The sequence below is a fragment of the Ahaetulla prasina genome, chromosome 1 (assembly GCF_028640845.1).
Source record: "Ahaetulla prasina isolate Xishuangbanna chromosome 1, ASM2864084v1, whole genome shotgun sequence".
In the NCBI taxonomy this organism is placed as follows: domain Eukaryota; kingdom Metazoa; phylum Chordata; class Lepidosauria; order Squamata; family Colubridae; genus Ahaetulla; species Ahaetulla prasina.
In genome coordinates this window covers 177,506,862-177,531,688 of record NC_080539.1, presented here as the reverse complement: position 1 = coordinate 177,531,688, position 24,827 = coordinate 177,506,862, and the positions used below count along the sequence as shown (strand labels likewise).

Here is a 24,827-nt window from a genome sequence, read left to right as displayed (position 1 = left end):
AGCTTTCATGTACCAGAAATGTAGGGCTTGACTTACGATCATAGTTGGGACCAGAATATTTTGTTGTAAGTTGTCGTGGTTATAGGTTGAGGCACCTACATGACCAGACCCAATTTTTTTACCATTATTACAGTAGTTGTTAAGCAAATTGCAGAGTCATAAATCCGAATTATGTGGCTCTTAAGTGAGTCACATGATTTTTAAGCAAATCCATTTTCCCAAATCAATATTTTTCCCTGAAACTAGCAAAAACCGCTAGAAATGGACAAAAAAAATTGTAATGATTGATTACAGTCATGTGATCATGGGAAGCTACAACCAAATGTGAGCCAATTGCCAAGGGCTCAAAATACGTTAATGTGACCATGGTGCCAGGGTGTGTATGTGATGTTTTACAGTGGCCGGAAGTGCTTTATGGGCTGTGAAGCACTCTTTCTGAGGCCTTTGTAGCTTTCATTGAACAGCTGATTATAAAGTAAAGACTACTACTAACATTTTAAAAAGGGTAAAGGTTTCCCCTGTCCAGTCCTGTCTGATTCTAGTCTAGAGGATGGTGCTCATCTCTATTTTCTAGCCGAGGGAACCAGTGTTGTCTGAAGATGCTTCCGTGTGAATGCTTCCATTTCATGTGAAATTCTGCTCAAATTGCCCTTACTTTCCAGAACAAATAAAGATCTGGAAAAATAATGCATTTTAATACTGCTTTTGCTATTTTGTGGATATCTTAGCTCAAGTTCATACTTCTTTCTTCACAATTAACTATTCAAATGAACTTAGCATAAATATAATTTAGTGAAAGTCATGATCACATTTTGCACAGTTGCACAAATTTCTGGACAAGAGTATTTCTTCTTAAGTAACTGCAACATAATCTTGGATAAAGAGGACATCTCTTATGCAGAAACAACTCAGAATAAATAAGTTATTTAAACATTAAGGACATAGGTAATTAAATATATTTTGAACACCTTTGGAGAAACTAGGTTTCATATATGATAATACTAAATAGAGTGTGTTTCTAAATTGTATTTAAAATGAACTAACTTAAATGTGGGTGAGATATGGAAATATGAGAAATTTTAAAGAAACTTAGGAAAAGTTTATTTTCTTAAAAATAAATATGTGCTTGTGCAAAAGATAGGAAAGAAGATCCTGTAACTATGAGCAGCTTACTCATTACTCACTTACATTAGATATAGGGTAATCTCTGACAGATGTTGAATCTTTGTTTCCAAGGCCGTAGGGGGTCAGATAGTTTGCTATCAAAACATGCTGTGTTTGTTAAATGTCCACACACGAAAATAACTTTTAGAACAAAAGAAAACTCTGTAACATCCCATGTATAATGCATTGTCCTTGTTCTTATCTTTTCTCATCATGAATTTCACCCTGCTTTGAATTTGCTCTGTTTGAGGACAGCTTAACAAGCTTGTTAGCAAAATTAAATGATTGACAGACATTCTTGAGTTTTCTCTTCTAAATGGAGTGCCATTCATTTTCTACCTTTACCTTTTGTCATGCACGTCTCCACTGTTTATTTTGCCACCACTCTGAGCTTTGATTTTGTTTATGTTTTTTGCATTTGATGAGCACTGAAGTGAGAACACCTCAAAGGTGCATTCACTTTGCAACCTGGTTATTTTCCTCTCAGTTATTTCTTTCATTCAACTAGATCCACATCTTCTGTCTGTAATAAACAAGGACAAAACAACTCTGCTGTACAGTAGTTTATGAATGCAGTTAGGTTTTATATTTGCTTTAAAGCCTTTCCTCTTTTTCCAGAAATCTAATTATATAATTAGCAAACTTGACTCCTCAGAGAATTACTTACTATAGATTTGTTCCAATGGATGGTTCTTCCTGGTTATAAAAGAAATCACAAGCCACAGAATGGTAGTAAATGCATTAACATCCTTATTTATATCCTACTTATCTAACTCAAAATCCAAACCATTCAGAGTGCTTTTGAGATTGAATTAGGAGAACAACAATAAAATTAAGCATTTGCGTGCTAGAGAAAATAAATACAAATCCAAACTCATACAATTAAAAGGTAATCTGTTAGAAAATTATCCAAACTGCAGGCCAAGATCACCGTGAATGCATTTAGTAGCATGTGGATCTCTTGAAAATGGAATTTCATAAAGTCAAATTATATCATTAAAAGAGGATACAAATTTAGACTCATAAATAAAATTATCTGAAAATAAAATTCCAAATGATCTTTGATAGAGATATTACTAAAGCCTCTTCTAAAACAGTGCAGCTATGAAAGAATTTGCTACAAAGTTCTCAGTTCTCTGGATCAGATTTGCATGAGTGGAGGGACGAAATAATCCATCAAAATGACCTTTTTTTGTTTTTTGTTTAAAGAAGCTTAGGCTGCTTCAAAAGCTTTTCTATAAACACAGAAGCAGTGGATTTAAATCCAAATTCTGAAATGCTGTCTATCTGGAGCCTCTGGCAGGGACACCCTGTGCTTTCAGAGCCTTCCTTGGCACCTGCCAGGCTCCTTCTTCAACCTGGCTTTTTAGTTCTCTCTGTCTGTTTCTCTATCTATATCTATCTATCTATCTATCTATCTATCTATCTATCTATCTATCTATCTATCTATCTATCTATCTGCTCTATGATTGAAAGGGAAGTATCAGCCGCTAATATTGGCTTTAATCCAAAGAATGCTTTTGGATACTCTCTGGAATATCATCAGAAATAAGCATGGAGAATAGCTGCAGGCCAGTGTTTTACCTGGAATGTACTAACTTGTTCAGGATGAAGAAAAAATGTAATTTCTACAGATTTAATAGCATCCTCTTTCTGTTCAAATGCCTACTTGGGAGCATTTATCAATATACTAAGCCAGACTTTTATAACTTGATTCAAAATCAAACATATAAAAAAACCCCAATTTTTATTTTATTTTAATCAAGAACTTTGATACCAGAAGTATGATAATTCATGAAATGATTAAGTACCTCATATATACATCTTCTCTCTGGGTTATAACAGAATGAGTTGTGAACAATTAATGTAAGACACTGTAAGTACATGGTTTTAAGAAATATCCATTCATAAAGTTGGCTTATTGTTATTGTTGTTTGCTTAAGACAACTTGTGATTTCAGTAAACAGTATTTCCTGTATCTCCAATCTCTAAAAAAAATTATAGACTGTATATATAATTTGTATATTCCTTGTCAAATTGCTAGAGTAGCTAACTTGCTAAATGTGAAAATTCATTCCAATGTTGCTTTTCCTTTTACAGGCTTTGTACGCTAGACAACATTTGGACAAAAAAGGAGGTTTTATGTTGGTATAGTCAGCATTATCAGTTTGTATTACCTTGATTGTTACTATACAAATAAAATGAAGCGTTAGAAAACTTATTATTTTTACCGCATTAAATCTCGGCCTTTAGACATAAGTGGTGCTACTTAATATATATAAAGCCTCTATGAATCCATTTTACTCCCAATAAAGTTTTTTTTTAAAATGGTGACCACAGATTTGTTGACCTAAGGCATTATTTATACCTAACTACACAAACATATCTCTCATCAGTTTATTTGGGGCAGAGGAACTAGTAGCATAAAGAGCAGGTCTTTTGTATCTATGTGTGTCTTTTTTAAAATTAAACTATATTGATTGCAATTTAGTACAAACGGATTACTTTCAGGAATGCCATTAAAAATACCGAGATAGCAAATAAATTTGTTTCCGTTCTTTCAATTAGATCCAATCCCTTTTATGAACCCAAAGCAAGTTCGACTTTAAATGATCAAGTTACTTCAATGCAAGAAAGAGAAAGGAAGATGAAAAGAAAAGCTCCGGAACCACCAATTCTCTCACCCAAGATGGAAAGAGAAGCAAGTGAGAACATGTCAGCTATTCATGCAGTGAAAGAGCTTTCCTCTTCTCCTAAGGTGTGTACTGCCTTGTCAGAAGTCTTTGCTAAAATCCCTCTTCTTCTATTGCACATATTGGCAACCCAGTTAATGCATATAGTTTTGGCTATACATCCTCCACTTATCTTCACTTATTTCATTCACAAGGGGCAGAACCAAGATTTTGAAATGTGCAGTGACACAACCAAAGGAATTTCTAGACAGGAGGGCTGGTCTCCAAACCATTGCAGAGGTTTTTTTTCCCCCCAGGCAGGCTGCAAACTAGATCTATGCAATCAGACTTTTTTGTGCTCAGAAACAGTACTTCCCCTCTATTTTTATTTGTTTGTTTGTTTTGCCATCAAGTCTAGCACAAAATTCAAAACGTACTGGAATTTGTATTTTATTCAATTGCAAATCTTGAAAACGACATTAAACCCTTTGAAATAAATGACAATATCTCAAAGAAATGCAATGAAATGCAGATTATACAGCCCAGAATTTGAAGCACGATGACTATAATCTTATGTATGCTAACCAAGGATTAAATTCCACCAAGCAAAGTATTTTACTTCAAAGTATTTTATTTCAAAGTAAAATTATTCTGAATTGTTCTTGTAACAATTTTAAAAAGTTGTTTGATTTTTTCACAAATGAGTAGACTTTCAGAGCAAGGGTAAATAATCAGTGTCCCCAGTGTAAGAAATTACTATCATCTAAATCATATCATATTGGGAAATAAATTTAGTTTTAAAATATCATTATTTTAACAAATGTTGATGCATTCATGTTAGAAAACCTGTTAAGAAACAGCAACAATATTAGAGATAGGTTTTACATACAACTTTTATTTGCAGAATCCAAATTGTTAAACAACTTGGAATGTTGCCTAATGCCTATAGAATAACATTGGATCTGATGTGGACTTTGTCCTGCAAATGTAAAGGCTCCAATTTATGGAAAACCTTAGAATTAGCATAGGAATTATCTGAGCAGAAAGGAAGGAGGCAACTTTTACAGCCCTCTCCGACTCTTCAGGGAGATTTAGGAAGCACAGGCTTCTGGATGGAAACTTTCCCTTGGAGAATTCTGCTTCAATGATGATCATGCCAGGAGAATCAAAGTCTGGATCCGACCCATTTAGTAATTCTGTCTTTATATTTTTTTACCTTAGATAAGCTTGCTCTTTTCCCAGATAAAACCATTAAAAACGTCAATAGCTTTCTTTAATTCTAATTCAGCCTGTCTGCAGTATGATGATTCATTCTTTTTGAACAAAATGGTGTGTTTCTGTTTCTTCTGCTCTGTGAATTTGCTGGACTTAGGTATATTAATTAATGCCTAAAAGTTTTTTTTCAAGTACATCTAGCGTGGAAGCACAAGAGTATATGTTCTATTGAACAATTTAATTCAATTGAACAATTGCTTCTTTCCTTTCCAAAGACTGTTGTGTGTGAGGGAGGAAAAAAGGTGTTATTAATAAAGAACCCTTTACTTTTAAACAATAGTAAACATGTTTTGCATGTCATTGTGATACCTAGTTCACAATGGGCAAACCTAGAGTAGATAAATATTTGGAAATTAGTCACGTTGCTAATTCCTTCATTGTTTTTCAAATAACAAGAAATAGCACAAGCTTAATAGTTCTATCTTTGATTCATAACTTACCAGCCTGAAGTGCAAATTGCATGCAATAATATTGCAAAAAATGAATAAATAGCACACAAGAATCCCATTTTTTTTCTTTGACCTAACCTTTTCTCTGTAATCTTCCTTGCATGATTGTGCTTTTCATTTTAAGGCAAAAAAGGAGATGTGGGGGGTGTGGGGGGGGGGACATCTTTCGCCATGGCTTCCAGACCCTTTTTAAAAACCTGTAGCTGTTTTTAAGAGCGGTGTATTTTAGATATCATCATTTCAGTTAAGAGCTGAATGGGAGTCCTTGTCACATCTATCAAACTGCTACTTAATTAGGCAGAAGAGTTGCTGATGAACCCCTGTCCCTCAAGGGCCTCAATTCTCTCAAACAAGGTAGAAAGAGTTTGATACCAGAAGCTTCCCTGGGGAGTGTTTTTTATCAGCAGAACAAAATACAGAGAAAGGAGGCCTGGCAAGCAGAGTGTAGAATTGCACTTTTAAAACTTGCTGTATTTGAGCACATAAGCTTAGGTTTCTTTGCAGTCGAGTTTCTGTGATAAGACTGAAGCATCTTACTTGGTTTTTGATTTAGATTAACAAACAGACCAATTTGGTCGAAAGTTCAGATAAGATGCTGACACTTAAATTCAGGATAGGAAAGAAACGACTTGTGAAGATGCATGACAAGTTGTATGTGGTGTGGGTGTCTTTTAATCTTCTTATTTAATTGATTCAGGGTCCATAGCCACTATCCTTTACTCCAAATCTAGTTTGGGTTGAGTTTCCCAATGGAAACGGAAGAAGGTTACCTGATCAAATCCTAAATAGGTTTTCTATGAATAAATGGAGCTAAGCAATTGTTAATACCCAATTCTCAGCCTTTTGGCTAAGATCGAGCAGAATATCAATACCCCACTTTATTCCATCTTTCCCATTTCATTCAGAGAACATCTCTATTTATTATGCATGACTATTCTCCTGTTTACAAATGTGGGTGGGAAAGAGACAATTTGTGAATATTATCTGGGATAGGGAAAACCTATTTGGTACATATTTATTTCTGGTGTTTATGCTTTCTATTTACATAAAATTTCTTGCATATAATTACATGTAATTTCATATTCTTCCCTCAATAAGGCAGTTCTAATCTACTGCATTCTAAATAGTCTTCCATATTATACTTACTCTCTTATGTGCAACTCTTATGTTCTTGTATAGCAGCTATGAAGCTCTACAAAACGTAGAAAGTGATATATGTGAATACAGTGTTTGCCATTTCATTTCTTGAGGACTGGTCTCAATCATGCTATCACATCAGCATCTAACTACTAGACTTGAAATAGTTTAAAAATAGAATAACTTAATTCTTGCTGTAGTCATCATGTCCCTCCCAGCCTAGGTTTTAGCAATTTTTTAAAATAAAGAATTGTTTGCACAATGTGATTCCTTTTCCTATCCCTCTCCAACCATTATCTCTAATTCATCTTCCTCCATTTAAGAAATCTATGTGTTGATTTTAAGAAGCTTTTATTCTACAAATATTAATATGGAATATATCTTGATATATGATTTTACCATATCCATGATAAAAATGGTTCTGATATCCATATAAGTCACCTAGAAATGTATAGAATAGAAATAAATATCAATAGAAGAGAACATTTGTAGCTCATGGTTGACTCCCATAAATACATATTTTATTTATTTTATATTCTATTTTTCTGTGTGACTAGGGGTGGGCTGCTAGGGGTTCGCAAGGGTTCGGGAGAACCTCTAGCTAAGATTCTGTGCAGTTCGGAGAACCCCCAAATCCCACTCCTGCCTGGCCTCTCCCGCCCCTCTCCTCCCAGGAGTCACCACACGACACATTTTGGATGCAGGTAAGCGCAGAGTGTACGCAGAGGCTCGGGGAGGGTGAAAAACAGGCCTAATGGAAGTTCGGGAAGGGCCTCCAGAGTCTGGGGAGGGCAAAAACGCCCCCCGCCATGGTGTAGGAGGCCGACTAGGCCACGCCCACCATGTCCACACCCACCCAGCAACTGGGCAGAGAACCCCTTGCTAAAATTTTTGAAGCCCACCCCTGTATTTGACCACTGAGAGATGTTTTTAATATGTTGTAGAGGCATAAAAAGATGTCTCCTCAGTCAAACACTGGCATCCAAAACAGAAATGACAAAATAAGTATTCAGAGCTATTTTCTGTGGATTGCCATCTAATACCTACTGTTCAGAAATACATAGCCAATGAACTTAATAGTTGCCTATTAAAGGCCCTTAATTAAGTAGTCTTTTCTTTGGGAATATTGTAAAGAATACAGTAAAGCCATAAAAGCTAATAACCAGCATTATGTTTTGTGACAATGGATTCCTTAAGCCAATGATGATACAATAAGAATCTGTGACTTTATTCAGGTGCTATAATACTCTCCATTTATAGAACAACATAAAAATAAGTACATCTTTCATAATAAGTTAGCCATTTTGCAATTTGACAACATGGTTTGGCCAAATAATTCTAATTTTCAGCAGATTCCATTTTTTTGTTACGCTCTTTGGAATTAGGTTAAGCAGAATATATTATATATATGCGTAACAATCTTTTAATAGTAAAATGTTCCAATGGCTTAATATTGCAGTCTCTTGTGAAATTATAAATGAAATTATTACCCAACAATAATAGATATGTATGCCAGATAATTGCTTTTCATTCTTCTCAGAACATTTGATGGGATAGTACATGTAGTTTCCGATAAAATTTGCATGCATTGAGCTATACATGGATTTGCTATGTACCTTTTTATTACTGACATAACCCACATATTTCCCTCTAATTTGTTGTATCTTAGATTTAGTTTGACTTTTCTTATTGGACATCAATTTAATGTTTTATTTATGCTCCTCTTCTTTAAAAGTAACTTATCTCTTCAAATATTTTGTGAGAAAGAAATCTAATTGCTAAATAAAGTCCAGTACAGCTTTTCTGTGTCACCTTTAAGGTTGCTTTATGTTCTTGGAAAAAACAGGTCTTTATCACATATAATCGTGATAGCGAACCTATGGCACGTGTGCCACTGGTGGCACGCATAGCCATATCAGTGGGCATGCCAACTCATCTCTGGCATGCATGTGCTCGCAAGCCAGCTAATTTCTGGGCCTTCTGGCCCAGAGATGGGTTTCAGCAGGTTTTGACCAGCTCTGAAGAACTGGTAGTGGAAATTTTGAGTAGAGAACCGGTAAATACCACCTCTGACTGGTCCCACCCCCATCTATTCTCTGCCTCCTGAGTCCCAGCTGATTAGGAGGTGGGTCTCCTAGAGAGTCTCTGGAGCTAAGTACTGCAAAAAATGTCACTTCCTGTCCAACTGGAAGTTGGGAAACGAGCTGTTTTGGGCCTCTGGAGAGCCTCTGAGGGGGTGGGGAAGGCTGTTTTCACCCTCCCCAGATGCATAGAGAGGATCTGGAGCCAGGTGAGAAAGAAAAACGGGCCTACCAGGCCATCGCGTGCCAGGAGCGGGGCGGAGGGGGGTTGCGCGCACATTTATGGGGCAGGGCGCATTATGGGTGTGGGCACACACGCGCGCTAACCTTCCCCCCCATCCTGGCACATGATGGCAAAAAGGTTAGCCATCACTGACATATATAATATGTTCATCGAAGTTTAATTATAATTTTTAGTAAGCAAGTTCAAAAGGAAGAACATCCTACTAATTTGTATGAGAAACAATATGTTCTACAGTACATGCAACATATGAAAGCAAATTTGTAAGGTAATACAGCAATCAATATTATTAATAAAGTTTGCCATTGAGTTTTAAAAACATTCTATGAAAATATAAAAATTGTTTTAGGATAACATTAGTACTAATGCTGGACTTTTTAAAATTATTTTTATCAAGGATATTAAATTGCGGTCAGATTATGTGATTTTGATTTAGCATAGTATAATAAGATTTAATTTTCTTGTACAACCGAAACTGTAATTCATATTGATGTGAAATCTAACCATAATTTTAGAAGTTTGTAAAGTTAATCAGATCATCAACCTAGAAATATGGTATACTTTGATATATAAGAGAGATACCAATCATCAAAGACTTGCAACTGTCTAATAATCATAACCCCAAGGTGATTAAAGCATCCCATTTGATTTGAGCACATTTTTTAAAAAAAGTGGATGGCTGAAAAGTTTTTCTTTTAAAGGAAAAAACAAGCATTTCTTAAATTCAGCAAGTTTTTGGCTAGGTCTCAAACTGTCTATGTTTGAATTTCTCAGTTGTAATTTTTAAAATATTTTTTTTTATTTCCTAAGTTAAAATACAAATTTCAGTACAAAAGGAGAAAAATAACAAGAAAGCAAAAACTAAATATGACAAAAAAGTGCATAAAAAGCCATACATATATATTGTCCCCCCAATTAAATACTGATAAATAAATATATTTCAAAAATAATAGTCCCCCCCCCTTGCAAAACAGATCTATACTTTATAAACTTCTGCATCTCTATTTGCCCAGATAATTTGACTTATCTTCTAATTACTGTAAAAAAAACCAGTTAACAGGTAAACCCAGCAACAAAACTACACTTCAAAGACCTCTGTTAACAATCTATTACTATATTTCACACAACATAAAATATCCATAATGGCTTCTAATCTACCATAAATCACTGCAGTCATTATCTCTGATCTGTCCAGGATGAAATATCTCCCACTGAGTCTTAACAATAAAACTTTTCCTTAAAATTATAACTGGGATCTTTCCAAACAATTGCATCTCATTCCCAAAATCATAGTTCTCTATTGTGAAGATCTCCACAGCATTTGCTGATCTGAAGATTTTCATCCAAATCAAAAGGAAAAAAGTTCAAAATATGATGTTTAAAACTTAGGCCCACCTTTAAAATAAAACACAGGAAAAGGTGGAGACTCGGTCCTCCAATCGTTCTTACCAGGAACTGCAATCATTTATATTCCTCTTCTCAGGCAAGTATATGGTCATCCAAGGGCCATCTTCGGTCATTCCTGGTTGCTTCTGTTCAAATCTGGGGAGCACCAGACAAAGCATCCCCTTGGCACACCATTTTTTGGAGGACTCCACCAACAGTATTTTTTCATTTGGGTAAGATAAATTTGAACACAACATTTAGAGGGCTTTAAATAATACTTGCAGCTGATCATTCTTCATCACCAAATATTAAGAGATACATTTACCCTAAACATTTATCATGGGTTTCCAGTACCATTTCTGACTAAATTACCACTACCGGTTCTCGAGAACCTGTCAGAACCTGCTGGATTTCACCCATGGCATAAACTAATATGGCTCTCCTATTTCAACTTATACTAGATATTAGGGCTGTGCATTCTTGGTTCAGATTGCATCTACCTCTTATTGGTATTGCACCTCTCTGGTATTCATCAGAGCAGGCTTTCCTTGTAGGTCTCCCTCCTTTGGAACAGCTTGCTGTGGGTTGGTTGGTTTCCTGCTTGGGAAAGTAGGAGGGGGGATTTTGTAGAGTGTAGTTAGACATAATAGCATTCTTCCCTTTAGTCAAGGCCATAGTGTTCCTGCATCTGGAGGAGGAGTGGTTGCAGTGATGGCTCAAGTTGGGGCGGATGGTGATTGGGCCATGTGATAGACTGATGGGTGCAGGGGCTGGATTTGGGATTTTGAATTACTGATGGAAACCCCGGAACTAGGGGCCGGTTTAGCTCACGCTGGTAAAGCCTGTTATTAAGAACACAGTAGCCTGCAATTACTGCAGGTTCGAGCCCGGCCCAAGGTTGACTCAGCCTTCCATCCTTTATAAGGTAGGTAAAATGAGGACCCAGATTGTTGGGGGGGGCAATAAGTTGACTTTGTAAAAATATACAAATAGAATGAGACTATTGCCTTATACACTGTAAGCCGCCCTGAGTCTTCGGAGAAGGGCGGGGTATAAATGTAAACAAAACAAACAAAACAAACAAACTTTCAGATTTGGGTTTTCCCAGATGTGCCAGTATACCTACTCTAATAAATGGAAGATAATGCCTGTCTTGGAGTGTTTGATTAGAGTTGGGTTCTTCTGGAACCCTGACAATAATATAAAATAATACAACACAACACAACACAACACAAATAACGTAACGTAACATATAATATAATATAATATAATATAATATAATATAATATAATATAATATAATATAATATAATATAATATAATATAATATAATATAATATAATATAATATAATATAATATAATATAATATAATATAATATAATATAATATAATATAATATATAATACAATACAATACAATACAATACAATACAATACAATACAATACAATACAATACAATACAATACAATACAATATAATATATAGATGACTGCAGGGAATATAAATCCTTCCATTCCCCATGTAAAATATGTTTTATATTTTCTTTTAATGTAAAATTTATGAATGAGATAAAATATTTTCAGGTTTACAATTTAGTGATTATTTAAAGTTATATCCTTATTAAAAGTAGAATTCAAGACAGCTAGCAATAAAAGATTAATTAAAATTCAGACTGCAGCAATTCATACATAATTAAAAGGTCAGTTACCGATACTGTACATCAATTAAAATGCACCAATAAGAAAGACACAAACCACAACCACTAAATTCAGGCTATTTCGATTTTAAAAGCTATCTAAAAAAAATAATAGACTGGTTTGTCTGGCAAGTGACAGATGACAGAGAAAGTGAGGACCATAAACTAGACCTATTTTTAATTCTTGTTGACCAACAGAACAGTTTTTATTACAGAAGAGGAAAGCTAATGAGGCTCATATGTGAGAGGTTGATTTTTCAAGCAGCCTGTTCCCAAGTCATGAAGAGCTCTACTGGTTATAACCAACATTTTGAATGTTGATCCCAATAGACCTATATCTATTGCAGCTTTCTGGCAAAATATAAATTGCCGCCTTTAGCACTCAGATAGCAGCAAGTTAAACCATATGAAATATGTATTATCTGCTAGGCTAAGCCAATCTGTGTAATGTTTTTTTTCCATGGTGAAAGGATTTGCCAGTGTCATCACCATTGCCCACATCCAGCTGAGAGCTCTTTTTGTGTCCCTGTGAAGTTACCCTCTGAAGTGGTCCCCAGTAAACTCATGGTCGCCCGCTTTCAAACTGCTGGGTTGGCAGGAGATGGAGCAAGTGATAGGAGTTCACCCCACCCCATGGCAGCAATGGGTCTCAAATACGTGCGTGCCGATTGGTAGCCCAGCATTCTAACTTGGTGAGCCACCACATTCCCATCTTTGTAATTATGACCAAATTGTATTATCTTTGATTTGAACATTAATTGTACGCCAACTCTTTCAGCAAAGTTGAAGTCTAGCTTTTAAATTATCAAAACTGAGTAGTTAACCCATGCATCAGAATTAGAATTTGAGAATATTCAGTCAGGTTTATCTGCAGATAATAATTTAAGGAAGATGTTGGGAGATGGCCATCACAGAGAAAGTGGCAAGGATAGCTCCAGTTAGTTTTCTAACTCAGCCAACAAGTAGAAAGACAGGGTTTATTTCAGTGGTGAAATGTGAACCGGTTTACTACCGGTTGGCTGGCTATGCATGCACGCTGCGTGCGGACGTGGGCAGTGCATACCATGCACCAAATGCAAGGTGCATACAGTGCATGCCAAAGGAGGCATGGGGTAAGTAGAACAGTGCGGGGGGAGGAATCAGCTGTGGCATGCAATCTTTTTTTTTTTTTACTTTTAAAAGCATTTTTTTACAACCTATTCGGCCACATAGGTTGTAAAAAATGCTTTTAAAAGTAAAAAAAAAAGGCTCTGACCATCACATGGCTCAGCTGTGATCATCAGAGCCTTACCTTTTAAAAGCATTTTTTAAAAGAAGCAGCAAGTGGGCGGACCGGGCGATTTGGGGAAGGGATTTTTGCTACCAGTTCTCCAAGCCACCCGCTACCATCGCTACCGAATCAGCCAATCCAGTCCGAACTGGGAGCATTTCACCCCTGGTTTATTTTGCTACAATCTTTATCTGTCTGGGAAAATTACTGAGATATTTTTAATCCTGGTTTATTGCTCCGAGAAAAGATGTTGCAAATTTAGGTCAGAATGTCACATTAGTATATCAGTCCTTCTAACATGAAAGATGAATCTAACTCACTCGTTCCCAACATTGTTTAGTAGATATTATATTCAGTGAATTTTATTTCAGTTTTCTTTTTTTTACAGACATTTCAAATGTATATAATAGAGACAAAACATAAACTATTAACCAATTTCTATTGCAAGCCAGAAAAATAATAGAACATTAAATGGAGAACTTTTAGCTAATGGTGTAAAAAAATTTTTAAATATTTTGTCTGCCAACTTCCCTGACATCAATAATTGATAGTGGATTTTAAATCTCCATGACTCATAGCAGCTGATAAAAGCTTCAGAAGAAAAAGCAGTATATTCAATACTATATTCTGTCTTTGGTACGAATGAGGATTTCATGAACTGAAGACAAAACATGAGCTTGTTCAAATTCCAGTGGAACCTTGTTCTAGATAAGTGTGTTTCAGGTTGCTATTTTCCCATTGACTGCTACATTTCTCATATATTAAATTATAACTTGGAAGTAACTGGATTAGAAAATAGGAGTTAACATAAATAGGTCCTTTAAAAAGCACAGTGCTCTCAAAGACTTCTTGTCTTAGAGTTTACTAGCCAGAGATTATAATTTTAACCTCTTCAAGGAGTATTTCAAAGCTATTCTGCCTTTGGAACCTGCAGAAATGTCATATTAGGGTCTTGTAACTCTCTTTCCTATTCTTCTTAATGACTCAGCCAAGACTAGAAGAAAGAAAATAAACTATAGGATGACAGGACTAAAGCAGAAAATAGTGTTCTAATAAAATCAAATCATTTGAATTAGGCTGGGACTATTACTAATAGGAAATTGCTTTATTTTAATCTTATTACTGATCCGTCATCCTTCTCAATATGTATTTTAAAATGTAGATTTGAATAACTTGCATGTGGTTCTTGGAAATCAACAGTATTTCTTATTGTTCACTTTGTTTCTTAAGAAAAGCAAGGCATGCAGAAGAAAGGGAAAAGGCATGCATATGAAACTAAGGCAGAAGAGGAAGGTGTCTTCAGGAGGAATGAGATTATTTTGTCACTGGGTTCAACATTATGAAAATATATAAGGGTTTTGGGTCTCTATGGATAGAACTGAAAGCTTTGGTCATTTGTCAAGTGTTTCTGCTGGAGTACAAGTGAAAGCAATGAAGTCATACTTACTAACAAACCCTGAGAAAATAATCAGCTTACTAGGATGCAATTGCCTATGATTTTTCTGGAAACTCTTCTGTTATCTTGAATTCTATACAAGATACAGAGGATGATGGCATTTCATCTACTCACCCACAGAACAGGGTGGATGCAAAATGTGATTATTTCCAACAGTTTTGCTTCACTCCCACATTTTAATATGCTACATTTGGATGATGCATCATAGATTACAGTCATTTGGTGTACTAGCCTAGGACTGGGGAGCTCCAGGTCCAAGACCGTTTTTCTATCCACCCTAGAAGTTAACCTACAGGGTTAGTGTGGGGAAAATCTTGGAGGAGGTAAATGCTATTGCAAGGCACCTTGAGTTCCTGGAGGAAGGACAAGATATAAATCTAGCAACTAAATGCTATGGCAAAAGGGGAGCTTTGGGAGTGGGTTTTTAAAATAATTCCTGTTAAACACTTGTACTGTCATTTTAAAACCATTTTGAGCTGCCAATAAATCATCCCATGTGAAATATTTCTCTGTAGGTAAAGCAGTCAAGAGTTTTTTCCCATTGCCTGAAGGCTGGGTTTGGCTTTTTTCTGTTGGCAGGGTTTGTTTGGTTTAGAATAAAATATGGGTAAATATACATTTTTTCTATTTCAGCCAAATTAATAAGTTAAATTAAGTTAAATAAACAAATTCAAATATTTAATTCAGCTCACTCTTAAAACAACTGTTAATGTCTTTGGGAGTTGTGTTAATGATAGTAATGTTTTTTTTCTGTTTTATTTGTCAGGTAGTTGTCATAAGAGCAATAACTTAATAACATAAGTTTATACGCATATTTATGTTTTTTTTTTTAAATCAGGAAAATAGAGGAGGAAAAAAAATGCAAGATAACCTCAATATCTCAATTTCTGGTGTTATCTATTCTCATCCACTTTTCTAAATATCTTGATCTAATAAATAAAATTATTATTATTATTATTATTATTATTATTATTATTATTATTATTCCTTACAATTTATATTGACTGTTTCCTAATATGATTTGATTGCTTATTTGTACCCTATGATTATAATTAAGTGTTGTACCTTATGATTCTTTACGAACTTATCTTTTCTTTTATGTACACCGAGAGCATATGCACCAAGACAAATTCCTTGTGTGTCCAATCACACTTGGCCAATAAAAAAAAAATCTATTCTATTCTATTCTATTCTATTCTATTCACAAATTAGCAATTCCAAACTGGAGCAAAGCTTGTTTAGTTTTATTTTTAAAGGGTTTTTTAAAAGCAGGATTAATTAATTCCATCGTCTGGGTTTGAGATTTTTGTGCAGCGGGGAGTAACAAGCCTGAAAATCAACCTGATCAGTATTTGAAATCCAATAGAGTTAAATTAATCTTTCAAATATCTTGCTTTTGTGTGCAAGATATTTGCACACACAGTTAGAAGAAGCCCACATATTCCTACTCGGGGGCAAAAAAGAAAAGTAAAAATGCTGTCTTCCAAAAACAAGAAGAATCTACACTTTTTGAATGAATTTTGTATATGAAATGCAAAAAGAACTACGTTTCATTTTCTCCAGCAGTTCAGCCTTGAGGATTGGAAGCCGGCATAATGGAGTCAAGGGCTCCTGAGAGAGTGCCAGCATGCTAGCTGTATGTTCTACCACAGCATCTTTTTAGCTGTGTTCACCAGTGTGCTTGCTGTCGCTCCTGCATTTGTTGAATTCGGGATGACCTTTGCATGAATAAAGTCAAATAGGATTAAGGATGGAATTTTCAACAATAGGAAAGAGCAACAGATGTAGCCGGCATTGAACGTGGGAGGATTCTTGATGCGAGCTTGCCTAAAGCAAGTGGCTGTAGAGGGGAGGGCCGTACACATGAATAAAATTTCATCAGGAAGTGAATAACAAATGAACAAAAATAAATCTAGCCTAAAAGATAAATCAGGTATACCTAGATACCAGGTACAACTAGATCTACGTAATGTATGTTCTGTTCCTTTTGTTTATCAGGTTTGTAGTTTTTTTCATTTTATTTTATAGGTTGTTTTATATGTACAAATTTCCCATTTGAATTTTTTTAAAGCAATTTTTATTTCAGTCTTTTTTTGAGAAATCAGTCATAATTTTCTGAATATTCCTTATTTTAAAAAAAAGAGAAGGGAACAGATTTGCTTCACAAATTTCTAGTGAAGAATGATTAAGAATGTTATTAGATTTGTTTTGGTAGCCACTTTAAGTTAAAGCATAAATTAGTTTAGTTTAACTTTGGAATTATTTATAAATGTGACATACAATAAATAGTAAAAATATTCTAACTGAATAGTCTTTCAGGAGGTGGGAGCGTTTAACAATTTAACCAAACAATTGCAAATACTTTATTGATTTAAAGTATCTTGCTTCAACTCTCCCAAAGATTAAAATATAAAAAGCAGTATGAAAGCAACATCTCAAAATGAAAAACATCAATGTCATGCAGTTTAAAGTCTCTTCGCTACAGGATAGGCTATGCTTTGTTGTGAAGATTTTTGCCAAATGACTAGTTTACACACACACACACACACACACACACACACACACACACACACACACACACTTGAATAGCTTAGTGGTTAACACACCACCTTTGAGAACGGTGACCAAGGTTCAAATCTTGTCTGATACTTATCGTACCAGTAGGGATCCTTGAGCAAATACTCCATAGCACTTTGCATGCTTACCTCAAATATGAGAGTGACACGAATCATGCTAACTCAGATCTCACATAGATTAACAATGTCCACATCAAATGTTGGAGAACCAGGACAATCAGATGACATTTGGGCTGCTGGAACAAACCTTATATAGACAACACAAAAGAACCTGGAATTGATGGACCTACAACAACAGATCTAATGGAACCTATGAGAGAACTGGGGATGGACAGAAATCTTGCATCCATATTAACTGAGAGTTGTGCAACAACATATTATTCAATACAACAGAATAATAGAGTTATCAGGGACCTTGTAGATCTTCTGGTCCAACCCCTTACTCATACAGGAGACCCTATACCCGTGATGGCGAACATATCTCTCCAGGCACGCAAGGCATCACCTATTCCTGTTCCAGGTTCTGGCGTGCCAGCCAGTTGATCTTCACACACGTGGGAGCATTAGAAACCGGAAGAGCAACTGCCTGGCACACATACGTGCACCAGGCAGCTGCTCTTCTGGCTTCTGGCGCGCATGCACGCATGAAGATCAGCTGGTTGGTGCTCTTTTGGTCTCCAGCCTTCGTGCGCACTCCCGTTTCAGCACTCAGTGCCGAAAAGATTTGCCAACACTGCCCGATACCATTCCAGGCAAATGGCTGTCCAATCTCTTCTTAAAAGCCTCCAGTGATGGAGCATCCACAACTTCTGAAGGGAAGCCATTCCACTGGTTAATTGTTCTCATTATTAGGAAATTTCTCCTTAGTTCTAGGTTGCTTCTCTGCTTGATTAGTTTCCATCCATTGTTTCTTGTCTTGCCCTCTGGTACTTTGAAAAATAGGTTGATCCCCATTTCTTTGTGGCAGCCCCTCAAATATTGGAATACTGCTTAGTCAAGAAGATGCTGCTCAAACAACTTGACATGGACCATCTACACACCACATCCCAGACTCAAGAAGACCTAGAAGAACAATTGGATGTTCAACCAACCTCTGAAGCTGGAATGTCATACCACCCTCCCCATTACAGAGTACAGCTACTCATACGAGGTATAAGATTATGGGTGTACCAGCTACAATCAACCTTTGATACCATTTATCAAGACTCATTTGGAGAAATACCATCAGATAGTGTGCTACAAAATGCCAATTGAGCCATCCTGACAATCCCTATTACCACAATAACTCAAACGAATGAACTGGAACTGAACACCAGTACACACACACACACACACACACACACACACACACCCAAAAGAGGTTAGAGGCTAAGACCAAGGCAACTCAGAGAGACATTAGTCATATGGTGGAATTACAGAATTGGAGAAATACCAATTGGTGTGAAAATTATGAATAAGACTCAGGTACTGAAAAAATACAAGGACCTGACTCCATCTGAAGCCTCAGAGATTGTTAAACAAAAACTCACAGCATTGGCTACCAGTCTAATGGGATACAATAGAGAAACAGAGGCCAAGAAAATAAATAGCCTGTTCTCCAAATACTCATTCAGGATGTACTCCCAACTGCAGTGCAACAACACAGTAACAACAGAAACAGAACAGCACTGGGAGAAGAAACAGATGTCAACGACAGCAGTACAAAGTGGCTACAAGACCTGAGAGCAGATTACAGCAATTTCCCAGAATCAGAACTAGTCACCATCAAAGTAGCAGACATTTAATAGTGGATCAAGAATATGAAGAACTGGATAGGACATAATTCACACCTACTGGCTAAAGAAACTTACAGCAATTCATGAATGCCTAGCAGCACAGATGAACTTGCTGTTAACAGCAAGCTTCCACCGAAACTAGGTAACAAATGAAATGAGAGTATGATCAATCCTCAACAAGGGAACAGCACTGTCCAACTACCAGCCAATAACCTGTCTCCCTACAACATGGAATGTCCTATCAGAAATCTTAGCCACCAAGCTGTAGGACCATATGGGACAGATCATGATCATAACACAAAAAGGCATTGGGGACAACACCAGAGGCTCAGAACACTAGTTGCTCATAGAGCAGTCACCCAAAGCTCAAGGTTGAGACAGACCAATCTAAACACAACCTGAATTGACTATGGGAAAGCCTAAGATCAATGCCAGATACATGGATCTGTGAATGCCTAGCATTATACAAAGTCAGCAGTCACTAAGAATCTTCTTCATGAACTCAATGAATTGTGGAAGATACCAGAAGTCAACTCAAGACAGCTCAGACAAGCAGCCATTAAGTATGGCACCCTAAAAGTACCCATCAAGTATCCCACCCCTAAAAGGATCTAACGGTAAAGAATATAATGATGAAACAATTAAAGCAAACTTCTTTAACACATTCTTCGGCTCAGTCTTTGTTAACAGTAATGGCTCATACCCAACATTCTCCAGTTGTACCAACAATGAGTACAACGACCTAACACAAATAGATTTCACAGAAGATAATGTTGTAAAGGCCCTTTGCAAACTGAAACCATCTCTATCTATTGGACCTGATGGTCTATGTGCATACTTCTTAAAAAAGCTTTCCACTAATATAGCAGAACCCCTAAGCATAATCTTTGAAAAAGCTTTCATGACCAGCTCCCTTCCCAAACTTTGGTCACTAGCCACGGTCATCCCTGTCTTCAAAAAAGGAGACCTCAGCCTAGTTCAAAATTACAGACCAATTTCTTTATGCTGCGTCACCTGCAGAGTAATGGAATCAATCATCAACTAATCCATTACCCTCCACCTAGAAACTAACAACCTACTCTCTAACAAACAATTTGGTTTCAGAAAAAAATTATCCTGTAATTTACAACTTCTTCACTGCAAAAACATATGGACTACAAATCTTGACCAGGGCAAAACAATAGATGCAATTTACATACACTTCTGTAAAGCTTTTGACTCAGTGGTACACAACAAACGTCTCCTAAAACTAAAATCCTACGGCATCTCCGACCCCTCCATAATTGGATAACAGCGTTTCTGTCAAACAGACAACAAGTGGTCAAAATAGGCGGTGCCCTATCAAATCCTGTTCCTGTCAATAGCGGTGTTCCCCAAGGCAACATCCTTGGACCAACACTCTTCATATTATACATTAATCTCTGTGACCATATTATAAATAATTGTATTCTCTTCGCCGACGATGTTAAACTATTTAACACTAACAATGATACAGCTACCCTCCAAAAAGACCTTGACTTTGTGTCGGAATGGTCAAAAATTTGGCAACTCCAAATCTCAACCAGCAAATGCTCTGTCTTACATATTGGAAAAGAGAATCTGAACACTAAATAAAGCTCGATGGACATTACCTTGTAGATGACCCCACTCCGTTAAGGACCTTGGAGTTTTCATATCAAATGATCTAAGTGCCAAAGCCCACTGCAACTACATCACCAAAAAGGCTTTAAGAGTTGTAAACCTAATCTTGCATAGCTTCTTCTCCAGAAACAGTGCACTACTAACCAGAGCATATAAAACATTTGCTAGACCAATTCTTGAATACAGCTCGCCTGTCTGGAACCCATACTACATTTCAGACATAAATACAATTAAGCATGTCCAAAAATATTTTACAAGAAGAGTTCTCCACTCCTCTGTTTACAACCACCAGACTTGAAATCCTGGGTTTAGAAAATTTAGAACTCTGCCACCTTCGACATGACCTGACTTAACTCATAGAATCATCTGTTACAATGTCCTTCCTGTCGAAGACTACTTCAGCTTCAATCGCAACAATATACGAGCACACAATAGATTTAAGCTTAATATGAACCGCTCCAATCTTGATTGCAGAAAATATGACTTCAGTAACAGAGTTGTTAATACCTGGAATGCACTACCAGACTCTGTGGTCTCTTCCCAAAATTCCCAAAGCTTTAACCAGAAACTATCTACTATTGACCTGACCCCATTCCTAAGAGGTCTGTAAGGGTTGTACATAAGAGCACAAGCGTGCCTACCGTTCCTGTCCTAATGATCTCTTTAATTGTATCCAATTCATATAGTTATTACATACTTATTCTTATATATGCTTATATATCGTATAGTTATTTCATGCTTATGCCTATATATACTGTTGTGACAAAGAAAGAAAGAAAGAAAGAAAGAAAGAAAGAAAGAAAGAAAGAAAGAAAGAAAGAAAGAAAGAAAGAAAGAAAGAAAATGGCACACACCAAGGTATTGTCCCTGCTGCTGTTCTGCATAGGCTTGAACGAAGGGTGAAATCCAGCAGGTTCCGACCAAAGAACCGGTAGCAGAAAATTTGAGCAGTTTGGAAAACCGGCAAATACCGCCTCTGGCTGGCCCCAGAGTGGGGTGGGAATGGAGATTTTGCAATATCCTTCCCCCAGGAATGGGGAGGGAATGGGGTTTTTGCCGTATCCTTCTCCTGGAGTGGGGAGGAAATGGAGATTTTTCAGTATCCTTCTCCTGGAGTGGGGAGGAAATGGAGATTTTTCAGTATCCTTCCCCTGGAGTGGGGTGGGAATGGAGATTTTGCAGTATCCTTCCCCTGCCATGCCCACCAAGCCACGCCACACCCACTAAGCCACAGAACCAGTAGTAAAAAAAAATTGGATTTCACCACTGCTTGAACTCCTTCAGCCAGATGATCACAAGGACTGGAATGGATACAAGTTCAAGGGTGGAACTGCCATCAACTACCTTCTCTACATGGATGACTTCACACTTACGCTAAAAGTGAACAAGACATCAACTTGCTGATCCATCTGACACAGATCTGTAGGACAATGGGATGTCATTCAGACTGGAAAAGTATAGCCAAATGATAGTCAAGAGAGGGAAAGAAATTAAAACTGATGTGGTGAAATTACCAGTGGGCCATATAGAAGACATCTAGACTGGTTCCCCGACTGTAGTATCCCACAGTCACATGGGAACAACATGAAGAGGCAAGGAACATGGCAGTATTCAAGGATAAGACAGAACCTGAAGAGCTAGCTCAATGAGTAGAAGACTTTCCACATCATCAACATTTATGTCCTACCAGTCATCAGATAACCTGCTGGTATTGTGAGCTGGCCAAAACAGGATATGGAATCTTCCAATGTGAAAACCTGAAAGCTCCTCAAAATATATGGGTTTCCACCCCAAGTCCACCACCCAGAGACTTAACTAGACAGAAAGAGGATGGGTAGGGACTGATGACTGTTAAAGCCAGTGTTCTGGGTGAAAGATCATATACGAGAGTGTCCAAGAGAACATCAGTAAAATGGCACCCAAAGATGAGCTGCTGGGAGAATGCCTGGGGTGGCAGAAGATAAGGGAGGAAGATCAAGTAGAGGAACGGCCATGGCAAAACAAGACCCTGCATGGGATATAACATTGAGAGCTGACAGTGGTAGACATTGTGAAATCCTACGAGTGATTGGAAAGGACTGGATTAAAAGACAGCATTGAGACACTGAGAAAACAGGATACTATCACACTAGACAGGACCTGAGGTACAAATTATGCAGATAGGCTTCAGAGACAATCCAGCACTAGTGGTAGGGTGTCAGAGGCATTCAGGAACAGTATACACTGAACGGTACTACCAAGTGTCAGGAAGAAGGGGTATGAGAAACTGGAGGAGTGCTAGAGCCTGAAAGAGGAACTGGAGAGGATGTTGAAAGTAAAGGCCATAGTGTTCCCAGCAGTGGTAAAACCCTTGTGAGTGTGACTAGGACTCCCTAAGCTGGGAGAGTGACTCCAACAGATCCTAAGAACAACATTAGAGCTCTCTGTCCAGAAGAATGCATTGCTGGGAACAACCTCCACAGAGCCCTCAAACTCCCACGGAACCAGAGATTGAAGAAGATGCATGCTATCCATTGGGGTGAGAAGGGATTTTTTTTTAATGTAAAGACTAACATCATGTGTCACACACTATTTTCCCATTAGAAAGGAATTTATAATAAAACCAGAGGCATTCTATATATTTTATAATCTTAATTTCCTGCTTAGCTTGAATCGGTAGGAATATAATATTGTTTCTGATTTAAAGAAACTACCCAATGCAGAATTGACAAATTATTGACCCTTAGGAATTATTATTAATTAAATGGAATATCTTTGTCCTGATCAGTTTTCTTATGGGGGAGGAGGAGGAGGAGGAGGATAATCTTCAGATTATTTTAAAATTGCATATTTTATGTCAAGTTTTAGGAGCAAATTGCAATTCCTAAAACAGTAAATCCAGTTTCTTTATATAACATTTAAATATTATTTTAATTGTTACATTGCCTCCACTCTAATAATAATTTCACTTAAATATTCTGGTTCTAGTTGCTATCGTAAAAAATTTGCTTTAAAATTGCACATGTTTGCATTTGTATTTCCTGCTCAGACTACAGCATCCAAAACACTCTACCAACTTGGCCAGAAATCATTTGTTATGGGATTTAGGCTCCAAAAGATCTAAAGGTTGCCTGCTTTGTGAAACAAGTATTGTAGTTTGATAAAAAGTTTATTTAGTAAAAATGCATCAGTGTTGTCCAATTTATAGACAATCTTTCAGAGAAGATTGACTGTGGAGCCCTATGCACATCTACTCAGAAATAAGTCCCATTGAATTCCCCAGTGAGTGTTCCTTCAGTAAACAATGGCACTGAATTTCTGGCACTGATTTCTAAAATCCTGCTGAACAGGTTTTCCTTAAGCTGATAATGAGCTCAACAGGTGTCAGTGCCCACATGGAAAGGACTCTCTTGTTTCTTTAGAGAGCAGTAAGCTTTGTGTACACAAAGAGATGCGTGTGCAAAGATTCCTGCATCTACTGGCTGTTGACACCCAGAACTCCTATGCAAAACCACAAGATCTAGCCTGGTAATTTCATACCGCGTGCCAACCTTACCTTCTGAAAGCAGCCATTTGAGTGACTGATATACATGAAAGCAACAAAGCTAGCAGAAAAGTTTAGAGAACATTGACTGGACTGCATGCTTTGTGTAGTGATAGGTGGATCCTGGAATGCTCCTTTGCTGCATATTAAAAATCCAAAGTCATCATTTTTGTTTTATAAAATATAGTAAAGATTTTATATCATTACGAGGTGATATGTGCTAACACCCACAATATTGCATGCTTAGACTTGGATGGTAATTATGGCTTGAACCATAAACCCTTTCACCCACTTTTAACCACTGTGTAATAGCTAGCAAAGCCACTATATGTCATTAAAGTATAGCAGTTTGATTTATGTTTCTTTTTAAAACAAGATTATTACCATAGTTTTAAAGGACATTAAAATTAACTTGTTAAATGGCACAACCTTACTGTTTCTAAAATCTCCAAATCATGAATTGCTGTGATTCCATAAACATATGG

The 24,827-nt window shown here is 36.8% G+C and overlaps 1 protein-coding gene and 1 long non-coding RNA gene across 5 annotated transcripts in view; both read left to right on the top strand.

The window, feature by feature from the left end:
- EHBP1 (EH domain binding protein 1) overlaps positions 1-24,827 on the top strand; it is a 285,605-nt gene that overhangs the window by 137,211 nt on the left and 123,567 nt on the right. For all 4 annotated transcript variants that reach the window (XM_058182647.1, XM_058182659.1, XM_058182653.1 and 1 more), the window contains exon 10: positions 3,733-3,922. In XM_058182647.1, the coding sequence (XP_058038630.1) occupies positions 3,733-3,922 (190 nt within the window). The remainder of the gene's footprint in view (positions 1-3,732; positions 3,923-24,827) is intronic.
- Positions 3,936-15,384, top strand: LOC131198192 (uncharacterized). Its single transcript, XR_009155040.1, has 2 exons — positions 3,936-7,401; positions 12,572-15,384. It is a non-coding gene; the product is annotated as an uncharacterized LOC131198192 (long non-coding RNA).